This window comes from Dinoponera quadriceps, unplaced genomic scaffold, assembly GCF_001313825.1.
Source record: "Dinoponera quadriceps isolate SergipeBrazil2010 unplaced genomic scaffold, ASM131382v1 scaffold586, whole genome shotgun sequence".
Lineage (NCBI taxonomy): Eukaryota > Metazoa > Arthropoda > Insecta > Hymenoptera > Formicidae > Dinoponera > Dinoponera quadriceps.
The window spans coordinates 1,831,811-1,847,681 of NW_014554764.1; the positions used below are offsets into that span (position 1 = coordinate 1,831,811).

A 15,871-nucleotide genomic window follows, 5' to 3' on the forward strand; every position below is an offset into this window, starting at 1 on the left:
CCTTCGACTTCGGGCCGGCCGATGAATCAGTAGATGAGAAAGGTGGCGGTCGCTGTGCGTATTTACGTGCGAAGATGCGCTCGCCGGCGGCTCGCTATCGCCGCGTCGATACTTTTCCACATCCCTCCCGCCGTCGAAAAACAGCCGTCGTTATCCACGAGAACGAAATCCACCGACGAAGAAGTAATTGTAAATTGGCGCTGTTTACAGCCGGCCCGACGGGGCCCACGATGGCAGAAGAAGGGGAGGGGGGTAGGGGGACTATCGGACGGGACACTCTCGCGCGCATTCGTCGAAAGATATCGAAAGCGCCGCGAGATCAAAGTGGAAATAAACGAGGGTAGGAGGTCGCGAGCGCGCCTCCCTATCTGCGGAAAAACGCGGCCGATTTATCGCGGGCGCTGGGAGAGTGAGACAAAACAGGCGGTGATTAATTAAAACCGGCCGATAGCGGGGCTACCGTCCACCCTTCGTCGTCGTCTCGCCGCTCCGATCGGAATCGGCCGCGGAGAGAGGGGGAGCCGCCTCACTTGATGATCCTTCCGCGTTTTTGCGCACACGGGGTATCGCGATACCGGCCGGCCCGATCGACCAACACGTCGTCGTTACGCCGGCTCCCCCGTCGGCCTCCGATAAGTCATTCGGCGATAACGGCTGTCTCATTGATGCCGAACCGCAGCCGGATAGTTCCCACAATTGCATATCCCACTTTCGCTCGGCTTTTGTGCGGCGCACGTGATCGATCGGTCGAACGCGCGCGGCACTGCAGAAGCGCACCGCGGGAGATTCCGCCCGACTTCGCCAGAATTTCGAACAAATTGGCGGAGTTCCGACGACCCCCTTCCGAAAGGACCTAAAGTTCCTATGTCGGTTTTAAGAAGGGAATCCGTCGATTACAGCGGTATCATAATATCGTGAAAGTACGGAGCGGGCTGACTTTGTGTGGCTTCAGTGCAGCAACTTTGTCCCTTCACCTGAAAATTTCGCGTTTCGATTGTGAGAACGACATTTCGCGAGGAATGTAAATAATTAATTTCGTTTGTGATCTTACGGCCCGCTACATCGGGCCCTTACAGTCGCGTCGTGCAGACTCACAGCACGGTATTTGTAATAATGAGGCCGCTGCTATAAATACCGCGCTATAAAATGCGCTTGTAAAATCCCATCTCTCTCTCTCTCTCTCTCTCTGTCTCTGCAATAAATCATAATGCAAGATCGTAGTGAAAATAATTTACATCAGGCCTATTAACAATTCATGCAATGACACACCTCTACACGCTTCTTAGAGCCGCACATTTACATAGACATCGTGGAATGGCCTTAACGTGACTGGATATCTGATTGGATATTTTCGACGTCACTCCGCTTATGGAATGAGACCGCATTAATAGAGTCTCCTGCGAGACACGTGCACTCGAACGACCCACGGCAACGTTCCGCGAAGCTGTAACGCGAAACGTGATCTATTTCCGTTACATTCGATCCCGAAGTGCATTCCGCCGCCGTCGCCGCCCCCGACGCAGATCAATAGCCCCTGGTGTATGGTCTTTCGATTCGCTTTCGCGACGTAGCGAATCGCGTGGAACTATTCGTTATTAGCTAGAATTTCGCTATGCTCCAATTTACCTGCGTTATTTATCGCGACGAGGTCATGAAGAAAGAGAGAGAGAGAGAGAGAGCGAGATGAGAGAAAACGGCGAATTCGAAACGAGGGCCGCGACGAGAGAGGCTAATCCTCTCCCCGGTCCCCTCTCTTCCGATTAACCGCTGCATCGAGCACGGTTACAATAGCATAATGCGGAATCGTCTAGCCGTCTAGCGTCTGGCCTTGGCGCGGAGAGAAGACCGGGCCCTTCGTTGCGCGAGGGGCACCCGAGCGAGCGAGACGGGGGGGGGGCCAGAAGGAGAAAGGGAGATAGACGGAAAGGGACACTCGTCGATAAAGAGAGAAAGGGAAAAAAAGGAAAGAAAAGAGGAAAGGAGAAAAACGAGAGAGAGAGAGAGAGAGAGCTTTGTTCGCTCTGGTCGCCGGCCGGATCGTCCTCGGCGGTCGAAGACACGAAGGATGAAGTACTCGGAGAGTGTACGACAAAGGAATAGGAGAGTGGAGGGGGGATAGAGAGAGAGAACGACCTCTGGTCTTGGTGCGGGCCAGACAGGCCCGCCGACACAAAAAGAAGAGCGCGAAGTTCGGCCAACAAAGGAATACGTTACGGGGACTTCGACCGGCGAACTCCACGAAGTGCGCGCTAATTGCCGAAGTAAGGGGTGAATCTTCACGGCCCTTCACCCCTCTCTCTCTCTCTCTCTCTCTTTTCTTCTCTCGTCCCTCTCTGCTTCACGAGCGCGGCCGGCACGAAAAAGCGAATTCGAGCCATCGGCTCGCGCGTCTGGCCGCTAACGACCCCTTCTACCGTGTCGTGTCGCCGGTCGTGGCAACCGGCGGGAGTCCGTCTACCACTGAGTTTCACCTCCTCCTCCTGCTACTGCTGCTCTTCCTCCTCCTCTTTCTACCTCTGCCGCCGCTTCTCCCTCCTTATCGTGCCTCTCTCTCCCCTTGGTCCCCTGAAATCTGGAACAAGAACCGCGTGGCGAGGCGGCCCGATACCAGTGGCACCGTGGAACTCGGTACCAACGGAGGTCTCTCTCGAGGAGGAGGAGGACGCAGGCTGTCGCCGGATCATCTTCGACTTGGATGTCTCGAGGATATCGGGCAAGCGAGGGGAAAAGGGAGCGGGAGAGACAGAGAGGAAGCGAAGTGACGTTCACTTTGGGGAATCGTCCCGGCGACGACGAAGAGAGACGCGACTGCCTCTCCGGGAGAAACGTCAGACGTCGGGGTTGAGAGGAGACGAGTTTGGAAGTATTATTTCCGGACTTCCGAGAGACTTCCACGGCGACGACGTTCCCTCGGAGGGACCGGATCTCGAGGAGATCCGCCGGCTGGGACTCGAGGAAGAAGAGATCAGGATTTCCACACCGCCGGGTGTCGAGGAGCGTCAAAATGGTACAGCGCGCGAGCAAAGCCGTGCTACTGGCAGCGTTTCTCCTCCTGAACGTGCTGAGCATCGTCGACTCGGTGCCCCTCAACAAATCCCTCCGCGGCACGCTGAGACTCTGCTCGAGGAGCCTGAGCGACGCACTGTACATAGTGTGCCGGGAACGCGGCTACAACGGGTACTCGTACGGCGACGACGACGAGCCGCGGGCCGACAACGGCCAGGGCCTCGTCGACGAGTGCTGTTACCACCCGTGCACCTACGAGCAGCTTGAGCAGTACTGCAAGCCGATACCGGGGGAGAAGCGGGACGAATCGAGGGACGTCATGTGAGTGGATGTTAGTCTCTCTTTTATTTTCATCATTCACTCTCTCCTCTCTTTCTCTCTCTTTTTTTCTCTTTCTCTCTCTCTCTCTTTTTCTCCTCGCGTCTGTTCTCACTTTGAACCCGGATACGCGCGTCAACCCCTTGTCTAATCCCCGATCATCGTCCTTCGGTCCTATTCCGGGCGCACGTTTGACGTTAACGCGCCGACTGCCGCGCTTATTTCCGTCGTTTCCGCGCGGAAGCTAAGAAAACCGGTGATCGAATTACTGAGGATACAGTAAAAACATGCGATTTGAAATGTATATATATATATATATATATATATATATGTGTGTGTATAGTCTGTCTAACGAGAGAGCGTGACCGACATAATTTCAAAACTATTCTGTGACAATCCCGCTCGTCAGTTCCTATTGCTGCACACTCACGTGCACTTACTTTCGTGTGACGATGACCGATAGGACATATACACTTGAGTCTCTCGTGCTGATAAGTAACAATTATTTGAACGAGGATTTCCAAGGATCTACCGTCTATCACGCTTGCACCTCCGGTCTCTCTTTCTTTCTCTCTTTCTCTTTCTCACAAACGTCTATTGATATCCGCACGACTGTTCGCTACTTTTCACTCTTATAATTGTTCGCATTTCTTCCCGGCATCTCCATATTTCCCATCAAGTTGACAACGTGTTCCGTGCTCCGATTGTTCGGATAACAATCTCTGTACCTCATGAATCCGACGAAAACGGATTTTATCGGGAAAGTGACCGGAGGGAAAATTCGTCGGGGAAAATGATATCGACCCAATTGCGATCGATACTTTCTTGCGCGTCCGAACGTTTCTTTTCTCAAGTTCTCAAATTTCGTTAAAGCACGAATTCAGCGCCTGAAACGTGTTTAGAAATGTTTTTATCCTTGTTGTCCTTGTGAAACGTTCTCCTAAACGAAATGTTTAAGATATCAACAATCCTATTGGCACAACCAATTCCCTAGATAGCAATTAATTACTCAATGAGACGCGGTAATATCATAGTACCGATCATACCAGTGACAATATCTCTCTTTCTCTCTCACACATACACACATCACGGCACTCAACCGTGTCAAACCAGGTCGTTTGTTGCCAGGTCTTTCTTATACGCTTTTTGTTATACGAACGTCACGTGTAACGTTGTTTGAAAATCAGCTAGCTGTGTTTAACATCGCACCCAAAACATGGGGCCCTCTGTTTAGTCCCGACTATCTTCTTTTCTCCTTTCGCGCGTTTTCTTCCAAGTGTCAAAGGCTGTCTCACATCTCCCCCTCTCCCCTTTCCTCTTTTCTCTCTCTCTCTCTCTCTCTTTCGTTTATTTAATTTAATTATACGATCGCTCTCGCGATCGTGCGTTAACGTTACTTTTATTTTTCCTATTTTTCTCTCTCTCACACTACCGATTACTCGTCACAGTAATCTCGTTTTTAATTACGCGTATTTTGCTCGACCGCTCGGTTATCGCGACGATTGTTTACCTACGGCATTCCGTCGCCGCCGTTCCGTCGTGGTGATTTTTTCTAATATTACCCGAGTCAACGGGCGCTTCTTCTTCCTCTCGCTTCTGCCTGACGACTCCGCTCGCGTCCGCGTAATCGCGAAATAGAATACGCGCGCGCGCCGCCGCCTCCTCCGCTGCTCCACGATAACGAAATTTATTTCTGCCCCCGGCGACGACCGTAAATTACACGGTCGCTTATAAATAGCCGGGATTACACGCGCGATAACGTGCTCGTTAAGCATTAATTATTTACATCGATCGCAGCCGAATCATTTGTCTTACGCTGTCAGCTGATTAGTAGAGGTGGCAGCGGCGGCGTTCTGCAACCGCCGAGCACCGATGCACCGGGGTGGGAGCGCACGATGTGTACTACTCCCGGGAGATAAACGGATACCGGAACGCGGGGTCGAGAACGAACGGGGAGGGCGAGAGTTCGAGAGGGCTCCCCGTCTCTTATCGCCGTCACGACGATAATCTCTCTGTCGCTGTTCACCAAAGTTCACGGTTGTACACGAACTGGCCCCTCTCGTCCGGAGCCAGGGTTAGTCTCTCCAGAGATTTTAACGCGTTTCGCTATCCTTGCGCCCGTTGTCCCTCTTCTGCTCCTTTTCCTTCTCCTCTCGCCATCCTCGTACCTCCCTACCGCAGATTACTTTCTCTCTCTCTCTCTCTCTCTCTCTCTCTATCTTCGTCGTCTCGCGCTTTGTCTTTCGTTATTATCGAGTTACGCGACTTGTTTTCCCGAAAAAAAGTCTTAATCGGCCGGCTTCTTACACAAGTGTTTACCGAATTATGCGGCTCCGCACACAGATCTCGCGTTTCGTATCAAACGACCTGTTTTTTGTTATATCTCGCGGACCGGTTAGTATTTTTGTCGGTGGATCTCGGCTTAGAATCGGCGATCTCCACGGTCACAGGGATCAAGGTGTCGCGATAGAGACGTAGGAAGGTGCGTGTGTACATGTATATATCTAATCGGGGGTTAAACAGGGGGAGGAAACAGATCGACGAATCCCGAAAGCCCGGCGAATCGCCCGCTGATTCTCCGTGTAGGATCCATCAGACGCTCTTTCAGAAGCATTTTCGTCTACACGAATCGATTTTACTTCTATATAATAACGACGCCATCCCGCGTGAAAGGAGAAAAACATTGGGAAGTCACGGGAAAAAAATTAATCTTAAAAATAGATATTTTCATACATAAGCAAGTTCAAGCAGTACTCGCATCAATACGCAAATTCAATCAGATCGAAGATGAAAAATCTTCTGAGAAAATTATAATATTCCCGCATGCATATGTGAGAATATATCTATTCTCGAGACGAATCTTTTCTGTGTATAAAGCATCCAGCACGCATCGCATTGTCTCTAGTAATCGAGAGAAACCCCAGTTTTGTCGCGGCGGCGAGGATCAATCGCGATGTTCGTCTCTTCGTTTCCCCCGTCGTGTTCCCACTGTCTGCTCACGCAGCCCGATTTCGCTTTTCCAGGGAGGAGACGTACAGGATAGTCCATATGCCTTTTCCCTACGCGGCGAGAGATCTGTCGGAGGAGAGTCCGGAGATGGACTACGCCGGCGGTGCGATAAAACGTAAGGTCGATGGTATGAAAAAGGGACGGCACAGGGGAAAAGGTGGTCGCAAAGATGTCGGTGAATGCGAGGGAAAGGCTGACGCGAAAAAGCGACACCGCGGCAGGCACTGCAGATGCCGACGTCGGCGTCTGGAGTGTCGCCGAACTGGCAAGGTGCTTCCATGAACGACATTGCTTGTTATACATATATATATACGCATCTCTCATTGACACCTTCGTTGCTTGCGCCGTGGTGATCTTGGCCTGATTGTAGTGACCCGGCTGACTCCATCTCGACACGTGCTCTCGAAATTTCTCGGAGTGGGAACTCCCACGCGAAACAAGCGAAAAGTGACGGTGTATTCGCTCGAAGCGATAATAAAAATCTATTCCCGCTCGAAATCGCAAGAGTGAATGTTTTGTTCAAGCTCAGAACGAATTCGGACTCCACACGAGGGTGAATGTTTCCAATCGACTGAAGTAAATTTCTTCCGTGACAGTGTGGAGTACATCCGATTCGTTCTTCGATTTCGAGTGAAATTTTACTCCGAGAAACTTAGAGAGTACGATCAGGATTGGGAAGGTTACTTCTTTTTTTTTTAAGTGAAATTCGTTAACGTTGTTTGTTATCTACGGAAAAAAAGAGCAGCTCGTTATCGTTACCGTCAAGCCCGTATCAGACGAGGTATTGGAGATTGTTTAGGAAAAATTGATTGATTCGTCAAAATCTAATATCTCCAATACCCCGTCTGATACGGGCTTTACTCATTTGGAAAAATACTCGTAGTCGTTATCATCTTGCAATTTTTGTTGCTAATCTTCGCCAAGTTTTTAGCTTCTCTTTTTTACGAATCGATGTTGCCGAGTTTTACTTTCGATGTGCATGTATTCTGCATGAGAGAAATAACGATAAAAATAATGATCACCGTTGCCAAAAGATATAATTATCATCAACCGTTATTGCAATAATAATAATAATAACAATAAAAATATTTCTTTACGGTACATAGTAGATTACAAAACTTTCAAAGCGATTTCAATCGCATTGAAAGGAAAGTATCTTTCGCGCTATTTACCGCGACGGTTATCGTTATCGACGAAAAAAAAATAACGCTATCGCCGAGTTGCCACGTTAAAGGAAGCAACTTGCAAGCAATGATGGCGTTAAAAGTAATTAGTCGTGTTATTTCCCAACCCTGCCTGCGACACAATTTACAAACTTGCTGTCGAAAACGTCGAAACGCATGTGACCGCCACTCGATACTTGCGCGATGCTTCCTTCGGCGGGCCGAGAGTATCTTCGGGGTAAACACGACTTACTGTACACATTCGAGAAATTAACGCGGCCTCCGACGTTGTAAAAATACGCTTGATACGACGTGTTTTTGTTTACGGCGCCGTCCAGTGCCCTCCATTCCTCATCGTGTTTATTACATTTCTCTAGCAAGACTAACTCACACTTTTGCACTGGTAATCACGAATAAGCATTGCATTGTCACGGGGCTGGCATTCATTGGCGTGATCTTTCATCGAATCATCTCGAGACGGCTTTAACATGTTATTCAGCCGATTAAAAACGGCCCGGTGATATCTTAGGGTCGCACTTAGGACGTTCCGAAGTACACAAAGAAAAAATATCATCTTACCGCTGAGAAAAGCGATTGCTCAGTTTGTTTTCCTTCTTTTTAAGCAATGGTTATCTTCAACAAAAGAGATCTTCTTGACAACAAATATCCTTAAAATATCGCCAATTTTCGGAAAGCTTACCATCGCATACTGCAAAGAAGAATGTATCTTTTTCCGAGAATATTCTAAACTTTACCGGAGAAAAGTCAAATTCGGCTAATTTGAAGAAGCAAGCCGAAATTTGTCTTAACTCAATATTTTCGACTGAAGTATTAAACGTATACATGCTAGGGTTCAGAATATATTTGGAAACTTTGTACTATGGATACGTTCTTTCAATGTCTCGCATGCCACCGACTTCGCCTGCCTCGCGAATAACCACCGATTTCCTTTGCGCACGTTGCCTTGTACTTAATGAATGATCAGTAACACACCGTAACTCAGCGCGACCGCAAACAACGCGCCGTAACACGTGTGCATCTCTATCGTTGCAGGTTTCACGCGGCGACGTTAAGCCTCTAGCTAACAAATTCGTGACGTCACCGGCGGCGGACAAGCCCACGTCGTTTCCTACCGAGTCGTAATTCGCCGCTGAGAACAATGCAATTAATTAGCGACCGTCCGCACGGGAGGAGGGGGAGGATCGGGAGAAATCTCCGAGGAGCGAAGCGGTCCCCCTCCCTCTCCGACGCTGCACGTCGCTCGTGCGGCGACTGCCGTCAGAATTCCGTCGATCGATCGTGATCTTCTTCGGATCTCGAGAAGGACACGCCGGAAGGATCCCCGATCGAGGCAACGGCGAACGTTCGATCGTGGGACGCGACACCGAAGAGCTCGAGGAGAGAGAGACTTACGGTTACCTTTCGACGCCTCTCTCTCTCTCTTTCTCTCTTTCTTTCTCTTCCCCCAAAGGATGATTTCATCGACGGAAACGAAAGAACATTAAAGTGATGAGTTTCCTCGGATTTCGCGATGGGGAAGTTAATTAGCGGGTCGCACATTTGGACGTGAGTCGCGACTGGTGTCGCGGTCCGTGGCTGTGACGGACAGACGGACGGACGATCGGATCGTGATCTCGTAGAGAAAGACTTCTGAAGCAAGTGATCCCGACGTTAAGCGCGCTTTCAGATGCGTGGAGACAGCTCGGCTCGGATATACCCGCCGGTGATCCTAGTTTGTATTGCCGACTGATGATCTCATTAGTATTAAAAGGAAAAAAAAAATAAGCCAGCAGTTTACCCCGTTGCACCCGTTAGGTCTTAAGCGAGTTATACAATTGATATACATCGACGAACGCGTACTTTACGGTCCGCCGTAGTTTACGGAATGGATGAGGTCCAAGTTGCGGAATAAGTAGCCCTTAGCGAGGAGATTCAGAGGACACTCGGTCTTAGTTGAAGATAGAACAGTTTTATCGCACAGCACGTAACGAGAGACGCCCACTTTACTGTACAATTCTCGAGTTTTACTTACCGGACATCTTGACAAATTTGCCGCTCACATCTGGGTGTTAGTGATAGCGAACGAAAAATAAACCTTTATACGAATTAAACCGATATGTGCGTTCTTTATTTCACTCACGGCGCCATGAATAGCGACTTGAAGTCGCCGATTAGCTTGATCGGTCTTTGATGAATGCCATCCTAAGGCTAAGAACGACCTAAAGCGCTAAGCAAGGTACGTGTACAGCTTCCTTCAAGCACCTGTCGACGTTTTGGCAGCACTCGGACGCTGTCTCCAGGAAAACCTTCCAAGCTTCCTCCTTCGAAGTCCTCGGTAGCCTCTCGTAGATATTGTCGTACAGCTCGTCCAGCTCTTCGGAGTTCAGGTCGAGGCCGAGATCGTCGCTGACGGCCTATCGAACATACAGCGCTCTCTTCATTCCTCGTCGTGCTTGAGTCTCAAGAAACAGCCTCATTTGTAATTTATTATTCCTTCTCCTATCATTGTTAATCGATTACTCACACCTTGATGTATTTGTCATTACTTTCGAGATTGGTTTCATTTGATCCGTCATCTTCCTTCTCTTTCCGGTTAATCGGTTACATTCACGTAATAATGATATGTAATGATGACTCTTAAAATGAGTCTCGTTCGAGACCCGTCGTTCTCTTCTTTACGGTTAATTGGTTATTCACAAATCTTTCCATCGACAGCAAGGCTACATTAATTAAGACGTCGTTATCAATTACTTCGCGGGGTCGCGGGGGTTCGATCCCAAGTCGCTTGTCCGCGACGTTAATTGGGGGAGAGGTGAATCCGGAAGTGGTGAACGTTAGAGGTGTTTTTATTACGCTCGTCGTTGTTACTTCGTCGTTGCGAATTTTATCGTCGAGTAAGACACACACTGTGAGTCACAGAAATGGCGAAAAACACGAAAGCGGTCGAGAAAACGCGGCTTGCCGTAATTCAGGATAGATTTCAGAGGCGATTGGCTTACCGTGGAGAAGAAAGGCGTGACGAGCGGACGCGACGAGATCGTAGGACCATAATCCGACCAACCGGAGGAACGTCCTGCCGAGCTCGAAGTGCGATCGTAATATCCCGTCTCGGAGAAGGCGCCGTTTATAACATCCACCACGATCGGCAGGGTGATATCGCCGATTCGTCGCGACACCTGTCTTTTCCGCGGAACGCCGTGAGGAGACATCGAGACGTCGCTCGAGAAATAGTCTGAAAAAAACGGAAGCAGATTAAAAATAGCGAAATGAAAATTAAGTATGCATATACATACACACTTAATTTTTGATATTCCTCCCTGAAAAAGGCGTGAAACTTGAATGTAGCGGAGACACATCAATCTATTTTGCATCAAGAGCAAAATCTTTTAAGGATTGCGAACAAATCGAAATTACTTGATCAAGAGTGTATAAATCGTAGATTTCTCTCATTAAAAAAAAAGGGAAAAATCTCTCTCTCTCTCTCTTTCTATATATATATATATATATATATAAACTTATAATAGTATTATAACGTCATATATAATTTATAATAAAAATATAAAAATATATTACAATAAAAAAATATATATTAACGGTTCATAAAATTACGGTTTATATCATAGTGTTTCGCTCACCGAGTCCTTTCCACTGAAATTTCTCATCGTGCTTTAATAAATCGAGTCTCTCCACATCCCTCTTGATTCTGGAGCCGAATCTACACTTTTTCATGTGCACATCCATCACGACCGCCTTGCACTGCGTGCTGGCCCACGAGATCTTGCAGGTGATCACCATTGTCGCCAGAATCAGATACGCGACTCGATGCAAACGCATTTTCCACCCGCAATTCACGGTTATTTATTGTTTCGATCGTCAATTTCGATCCGACGCTCGTCGCGCGCTATTTAATACACGACGCGCGACTCATCGCGGTTTTAACAACTTTCTTATCAGATTGTACGTGTCGCGAAGACACACCGACGCCTCTGCGCGTCAACACAATCGTGCCGATGTACTTTTATTCATTTCCACGGCACGTGCGACGCGGCATAATCACTCGCAGTTACGCTAATTGGATGAAACAATTATGTTGACGTCGCACATGTGCACTCGTATTGAGACGCCAAAACAGGTTGTTTGTGCGTTTGCTCGTCTCAAGTAAAACGCAGCCGGCTTTGAAGTTTTTCTTTCCGAATTTTTCTTCATTTATTCGTGGCGAGAAACTGAAACAACCGCGGGGAAGAAAGGTTGAAAAATGCCTGTTTCTTTCAGAGCTTTCAAAATTATAATATTATATATAAGCTATTATGAAATTCTCATAGTTATTATAAAGTGAAAGTGTAATTTTACACGGTGTATAATGAGTGAAAATCTTATTTCTCTCGCAGTAAAATAATTCCCCTTGGGATTGATTTGTCCTCTTGTGTGAGGAATAAATGCACTTGCTGACAATTTCAGGTTTCTGCCGCGCCTGTCGGTTGCGCCCGGCGGAAGGTTAATTAATTATGCCGCGCTTTAATGCGCTCCGTGGATCTATCATTAGTACATGGTCGTGCGGCCCGCGCGATAATCTCGTGTGACTAATAAGAACGACATTACTTCATTGTTGCGTAGGCATCAATTGATACTTGAGAATGAGGTGCCTTGCGCGACGCTGAAACCGCATATTTCTGCGCGCGTTATGGAAGATTATCCGGTCGTTCAATAGCGCGTGCTCGCAGAGGCGCACGACTACCTCCTGGTATTCTAAACAATCTCCGCATGACAGCCGCGAAGGAATGTTCGTTCTCATTTAACCGTCTCATTGTTTGCGCGACGCCGTTCCCAAACGGCGAATTAGTCATCGATTAGTCCCGCGATATTACTTCAGATCGGTAACGTTGATTAATATTTAACGTCCTCGCGAAAATCTTCGCAGATTTTATTGGATATCAATTGGACTGACGTGAGTTTGTATTGCAGAAACGTCGAATTAAATAACGTTATCTAGATCGAAACAACGTGATTCATAACGTTAATATTTCCAAGCGGAAGAAACTTGAGCGATAGAGCGAGATATGCGGCGGTACACGTGCGAGAAAATTCAGATTAGCATCGTAATCTCATAATGTGTCGTCTTATTTCGAGTATCGTCGTAAATGTCACGTTTCCCGGGCCGTTTTATGACCTTGATTAATTATGCACCGCTCACAATTTGCTTCTATTTTGTTTACTATTTCAGAAGAAAATTACTATTGTTAATCCCAAATGTTTCTATTTCTATTGTTGGTTCTCCCAATAACGAAGCACGATGTGAAAAATATGTCGCAGCCACAACACTTGTCAGTGCTGTCTAACGTATATTAAACAATTTTAGGGAAACATTAATCAATGTGGAAAAAAATGTTAAAATTTAGAAGAGCCAAAAAAAAATATCGGTGCGCCAACCATCCAAATGCTAACTTGGTATTATTTTTTAGATTGTTTATTAGGGACATGTCGTACAATATTCTTAACACAATAAGCTTGAATGAGCGAAACTTTTCAAGCGAAAAGTGGCTTAACAGATCTAAACGGACTTGTACAGAGCATTTCACAGACGATACTCAAGCTTAGTATTATGGAAATGCACTAACGCGCAATAGTAATTGACATACTAAAAAAACAGATAAATAGATGATACAAATTTAATGATCACCGGCTAAATTGTAGATTGTTTTATTATTATCTCTTTTTGTGGTATCACTTAATTTATACTTATCTAGACAGACTCTAATATATTTTCGTTCGAAGACCCTGAACTTTTCCACGAGAGATGCACTCATATTATGCCAAAACAACACAGCCATATTATAATTAGTCTGATAAGTAATTCGTAGCAAACAACAAGTTCAGTTTTGCTATGCAGATATTTCGAATGGGACAGTCTTATGTTTGATAAAATACGCCCATGATAGTGAATGCGCCACCTGCGATCTTATCAGGCCATCGTGAAGCGATGGCATTGAACATCAAAAGCTGTCGCTAAGCGACGGCACGAAACATCAACACTGACTGTGCAATAAGACCAGAATGAGAGAGATAGCTCGACAAACCTGCGATTATGCAGAAGTTCGTCTCACTAAAAACCTAATGAGCAGTAATTAGAAGATCGATTAATAATCTATACCGAATGACTGTTGAAATACTTTCATCGTGATGATTTTTTCTCACTCTATTATAGTATTTTTGTACTGCGTGATTTATTGAGCTCTACAGAGTTCCATCGTCATTTGAAATTCGTCGAAGTACACATTACCAAGATCCCCCAAGCTTTCTATGCATCAGCTTACAACTTCTACGATTTCAAGAAGTTTGTCCAATTCCTTCGATGCTTTTCGCTACTCAGCTTCCTGTACGAAGATTCTTAGCAGTAAATTAGATCCCCACTGGTCACTGCTTCTTATTATTGCAAGCTGACGTTTGGGATTAGGTGTGCACGTTAGTACTCTGGAGGATCTACTATAGAAAAGAAATAGAGTATAAAGAAAGACTGCATTGCAATCTATTGAATCTGATGCTCTGTCACGTACCTGTCCTGTTCCATAATTGATAAGAAATCTTTAGCAAGTGATTTTGCACACAATCCAGCATAATAGTCTTAACATTTATCAGGCCTAGTCCCAATCAGATTTCTCAAATAATGTATATGTCATTCATATACATTTGCATTTAACCGGCATATCCATTAGAAGGAGAAAAGTGTACAATTTGACATCTACTTTGTAAAACATTACCTTCTGCGTCACCTGGCAGTAATTAGATCAATTATTAATGTACACTGCAATTGACTGTTGAAACATCTCGATTACGATTTGCTTTCTTTCTCTGAAATAGTGATTTCTACGTACCGATTTATTGAGTCCTGCAGGTTTCCGCACGCATTTGAATGTCGTCGATGTCCGTAGTTCCGAGATTCCTCAACAAGCTTGCTATACCACGGTTCTCCTTCTCTACGGCTTCAAGACGTTGCTTCAGTTTCATCAGTGCTTCTTCATTTTCAGTTATTCTTTGCTTGAGCATTTGATTCTCGAATCTGGTGGCTTCCAGCTCCTCGAGCATTTCCTCGTTTTCTGCATCTTGCGTCTGCACCGGCTGCGTCTTTTCGTTTTCCTCCTGGCTACCGCTGCTCTCCTTTTCCTCGCAGGAGTCCATATCTAAACACGGTTTGCAGGCGTTAATATACTACTTTTATTGAATTTCTTCAATTGAAATCTCTTTTTACTAACATCCGGCGGAAAACCGATTTATTTTCACATGCGCCACTTACCTATAAATATTAAACTACTCATTATTTTCTTATTCTTGGATACATTTGGTGTGCTACAGATAAATTCATTATTCATATGGTTATTAATAATCTCGCACTTACGGAGAGCTTCGTTATCCGTATTTCCGTTTAATTCGCTGATCTCGCCTTGCTCCAGCTTCTTGAATTTTCACACGGTCAAATAAATTTCACCGCTCGCCATTTGCTACAATTGCAAGCTGAAATTTGAGGTTACATCCGCACCCTGGTGTTTTAAAGGGCCAATTATCTTATATTTTAGATCGTCTTCAGATGGCTCCGTAGCCAATGAGTGTAGAGTTTCTAGTGACATTTTTGTCTCCAAACTGCAGATTCTCTCACTGCATGTCGATTAAGAATGATGCAGTTGCAAAATTTTTGCAAGTGTGAATTGCATTAAAAAATATATATATATTAATATAATAATAGAGAAATACGTAAATATATATGGACACAAGTACATAAAAGAAACATAAAATTGAAAAAAAAATTATGCGAACAGTACGCGGTGTTCCCAGGTGGTCACCCATCCAAGTACTAACCGCGCTCGTTGCTACTTGACTTCAGTGATCGGACGAGAACTGGTACTTTAAGCAAGATATGACCGTTCACGGGAACTCTAACTTTTCATTAACTGAAGTGTGACAAAAGTATTACCTTTTACCATACATTATGTTGAGCAGATTTTACTTAACGTTCGCAACGATGTAAACGTCATTCCATCTTTGTTTCTCTGCTAAAATAAGTTTCATCCGAGTAAAGTTCGGACGGTAAAATTTGATAATCGAGACAAGCATTTGATACGAGAACGAGAATGATAGCGAGTTACATAATAACTCTGAAGGTAACATTATTATCCTCAAAGTATAACGAGCTACCTTCAAAATGTAATTATTTCTCACTTCGAGCAGATGATTGAATATCGCACCTCCGTGAAGAAATCGATCAACTTGGGGCTTGCCAGATATCCGGCTGTCGGTACGTCTGCTTTCGCCCAAAAACACCGATTATTGTAATGCGGAGTGAACAACGGAGGTTCATCAAGCGCGCGCTTCTTTACCGACATATG

General features: G+C 46.0%; 3 protein-coding genes across 5 annotated transcripts; 1 reads left to right on the forward strand and 2 right to left on the reverse strand.

The window, feature by feature from the left end:
• Positions 1 to 2,615: 2,615 nt before the first annotated feature.
• LOC106741669 (insulin-like growth factor I) lies at positions 2,616 to 8,706 on the forward strand. Its single transcript, XM_014613902.1, has 3 exons — positions 2,616 to 3,327; positions 6,348 to 6,603; positions 8,550 to 8,706. The coding sequence occupies exons 1-3, from the start codon at positions 3,005 to 3,007 to the stop codon at positions 8,637 to 8,639; spliced, it is 669 nt and encodes a 222-aa protein (XP_014469388.1). The 5' UTR covers positions 2,616 to 3,004; the 3' UTR covers positions 8,640 to 8,706.
• Positions 8,707 to 8,804: 98 nt separating this feature from the next.
• LOC106741670 lies at positions 8,805 to 11,778 on the reverse strand. The gene is made up of 3 exons (XM_014613904.1): positions 11,132 to 11,778; positions 10,496 to 10,728; positions 8,805 to 9,910 (listed from the first exon to the last, which is right to left on the reverse strand). The coding sequence occupies exons 1-3, from the start codon at positions 11,328 to 11,330 to the stop codon at positions 9,716 to 9,718; spliced, it is 627 nt and encodes a 208-aa protein (XP_014469390.1). The 5' UTR covers positions 11,331 to 11,778; the 3' UTR covers positions 8,805 to 9,715.
• A 1,164-nt stretch (positions 11,779 to 12,942) lies between these two features.
• LOC106741671 lies at positions 12,943 to 15,137 on the reverse strand. Of its 3 annotated transcripts, none has more exons than XM_014613906.1 (4): positions 14,785 to 14,880; positions 14,366 to 14,671; positions 14,048 to 14,263; positions 12,943 to 13,973 (listed from the first exon to the last, which is right to left on the reverse strand). In XM_014613906.1, exons 1-2 carry the CDS (start codon positions 14,858 to 14,860, stop codon positions 14,370 to 14,372), a joined length of 378 nt encoding a protein of 125 aa, XP_014469392.1. In that variant the 5' UTR covers positions 14,861 to 14,880; the 3' UTR covers positions 12,943 to 13,973; positions 14,048 to 14,263; positions 14,366 to 14,369. The 3 variants fall into 3 exon arrangements, 2 of the variants coding, with proteins under 2 accessions (XP_014469392.1, XP_014469391.1); XM_014613905.1 differs by having other exon boundaries at positions 12,943 to 13,976; XR_001374199.1 differs by lacking the exons at positions 12,943 to 13,973; positions 14,048 to 14,263; positions 14,785 to 14,880 and adding an exon at positions 14,887 to 15,137 and having other exon boundaries at positions 14,579 to 14,671.
• Positions 15,138 to 15,871: the final 734 nt, after the last annotated feature.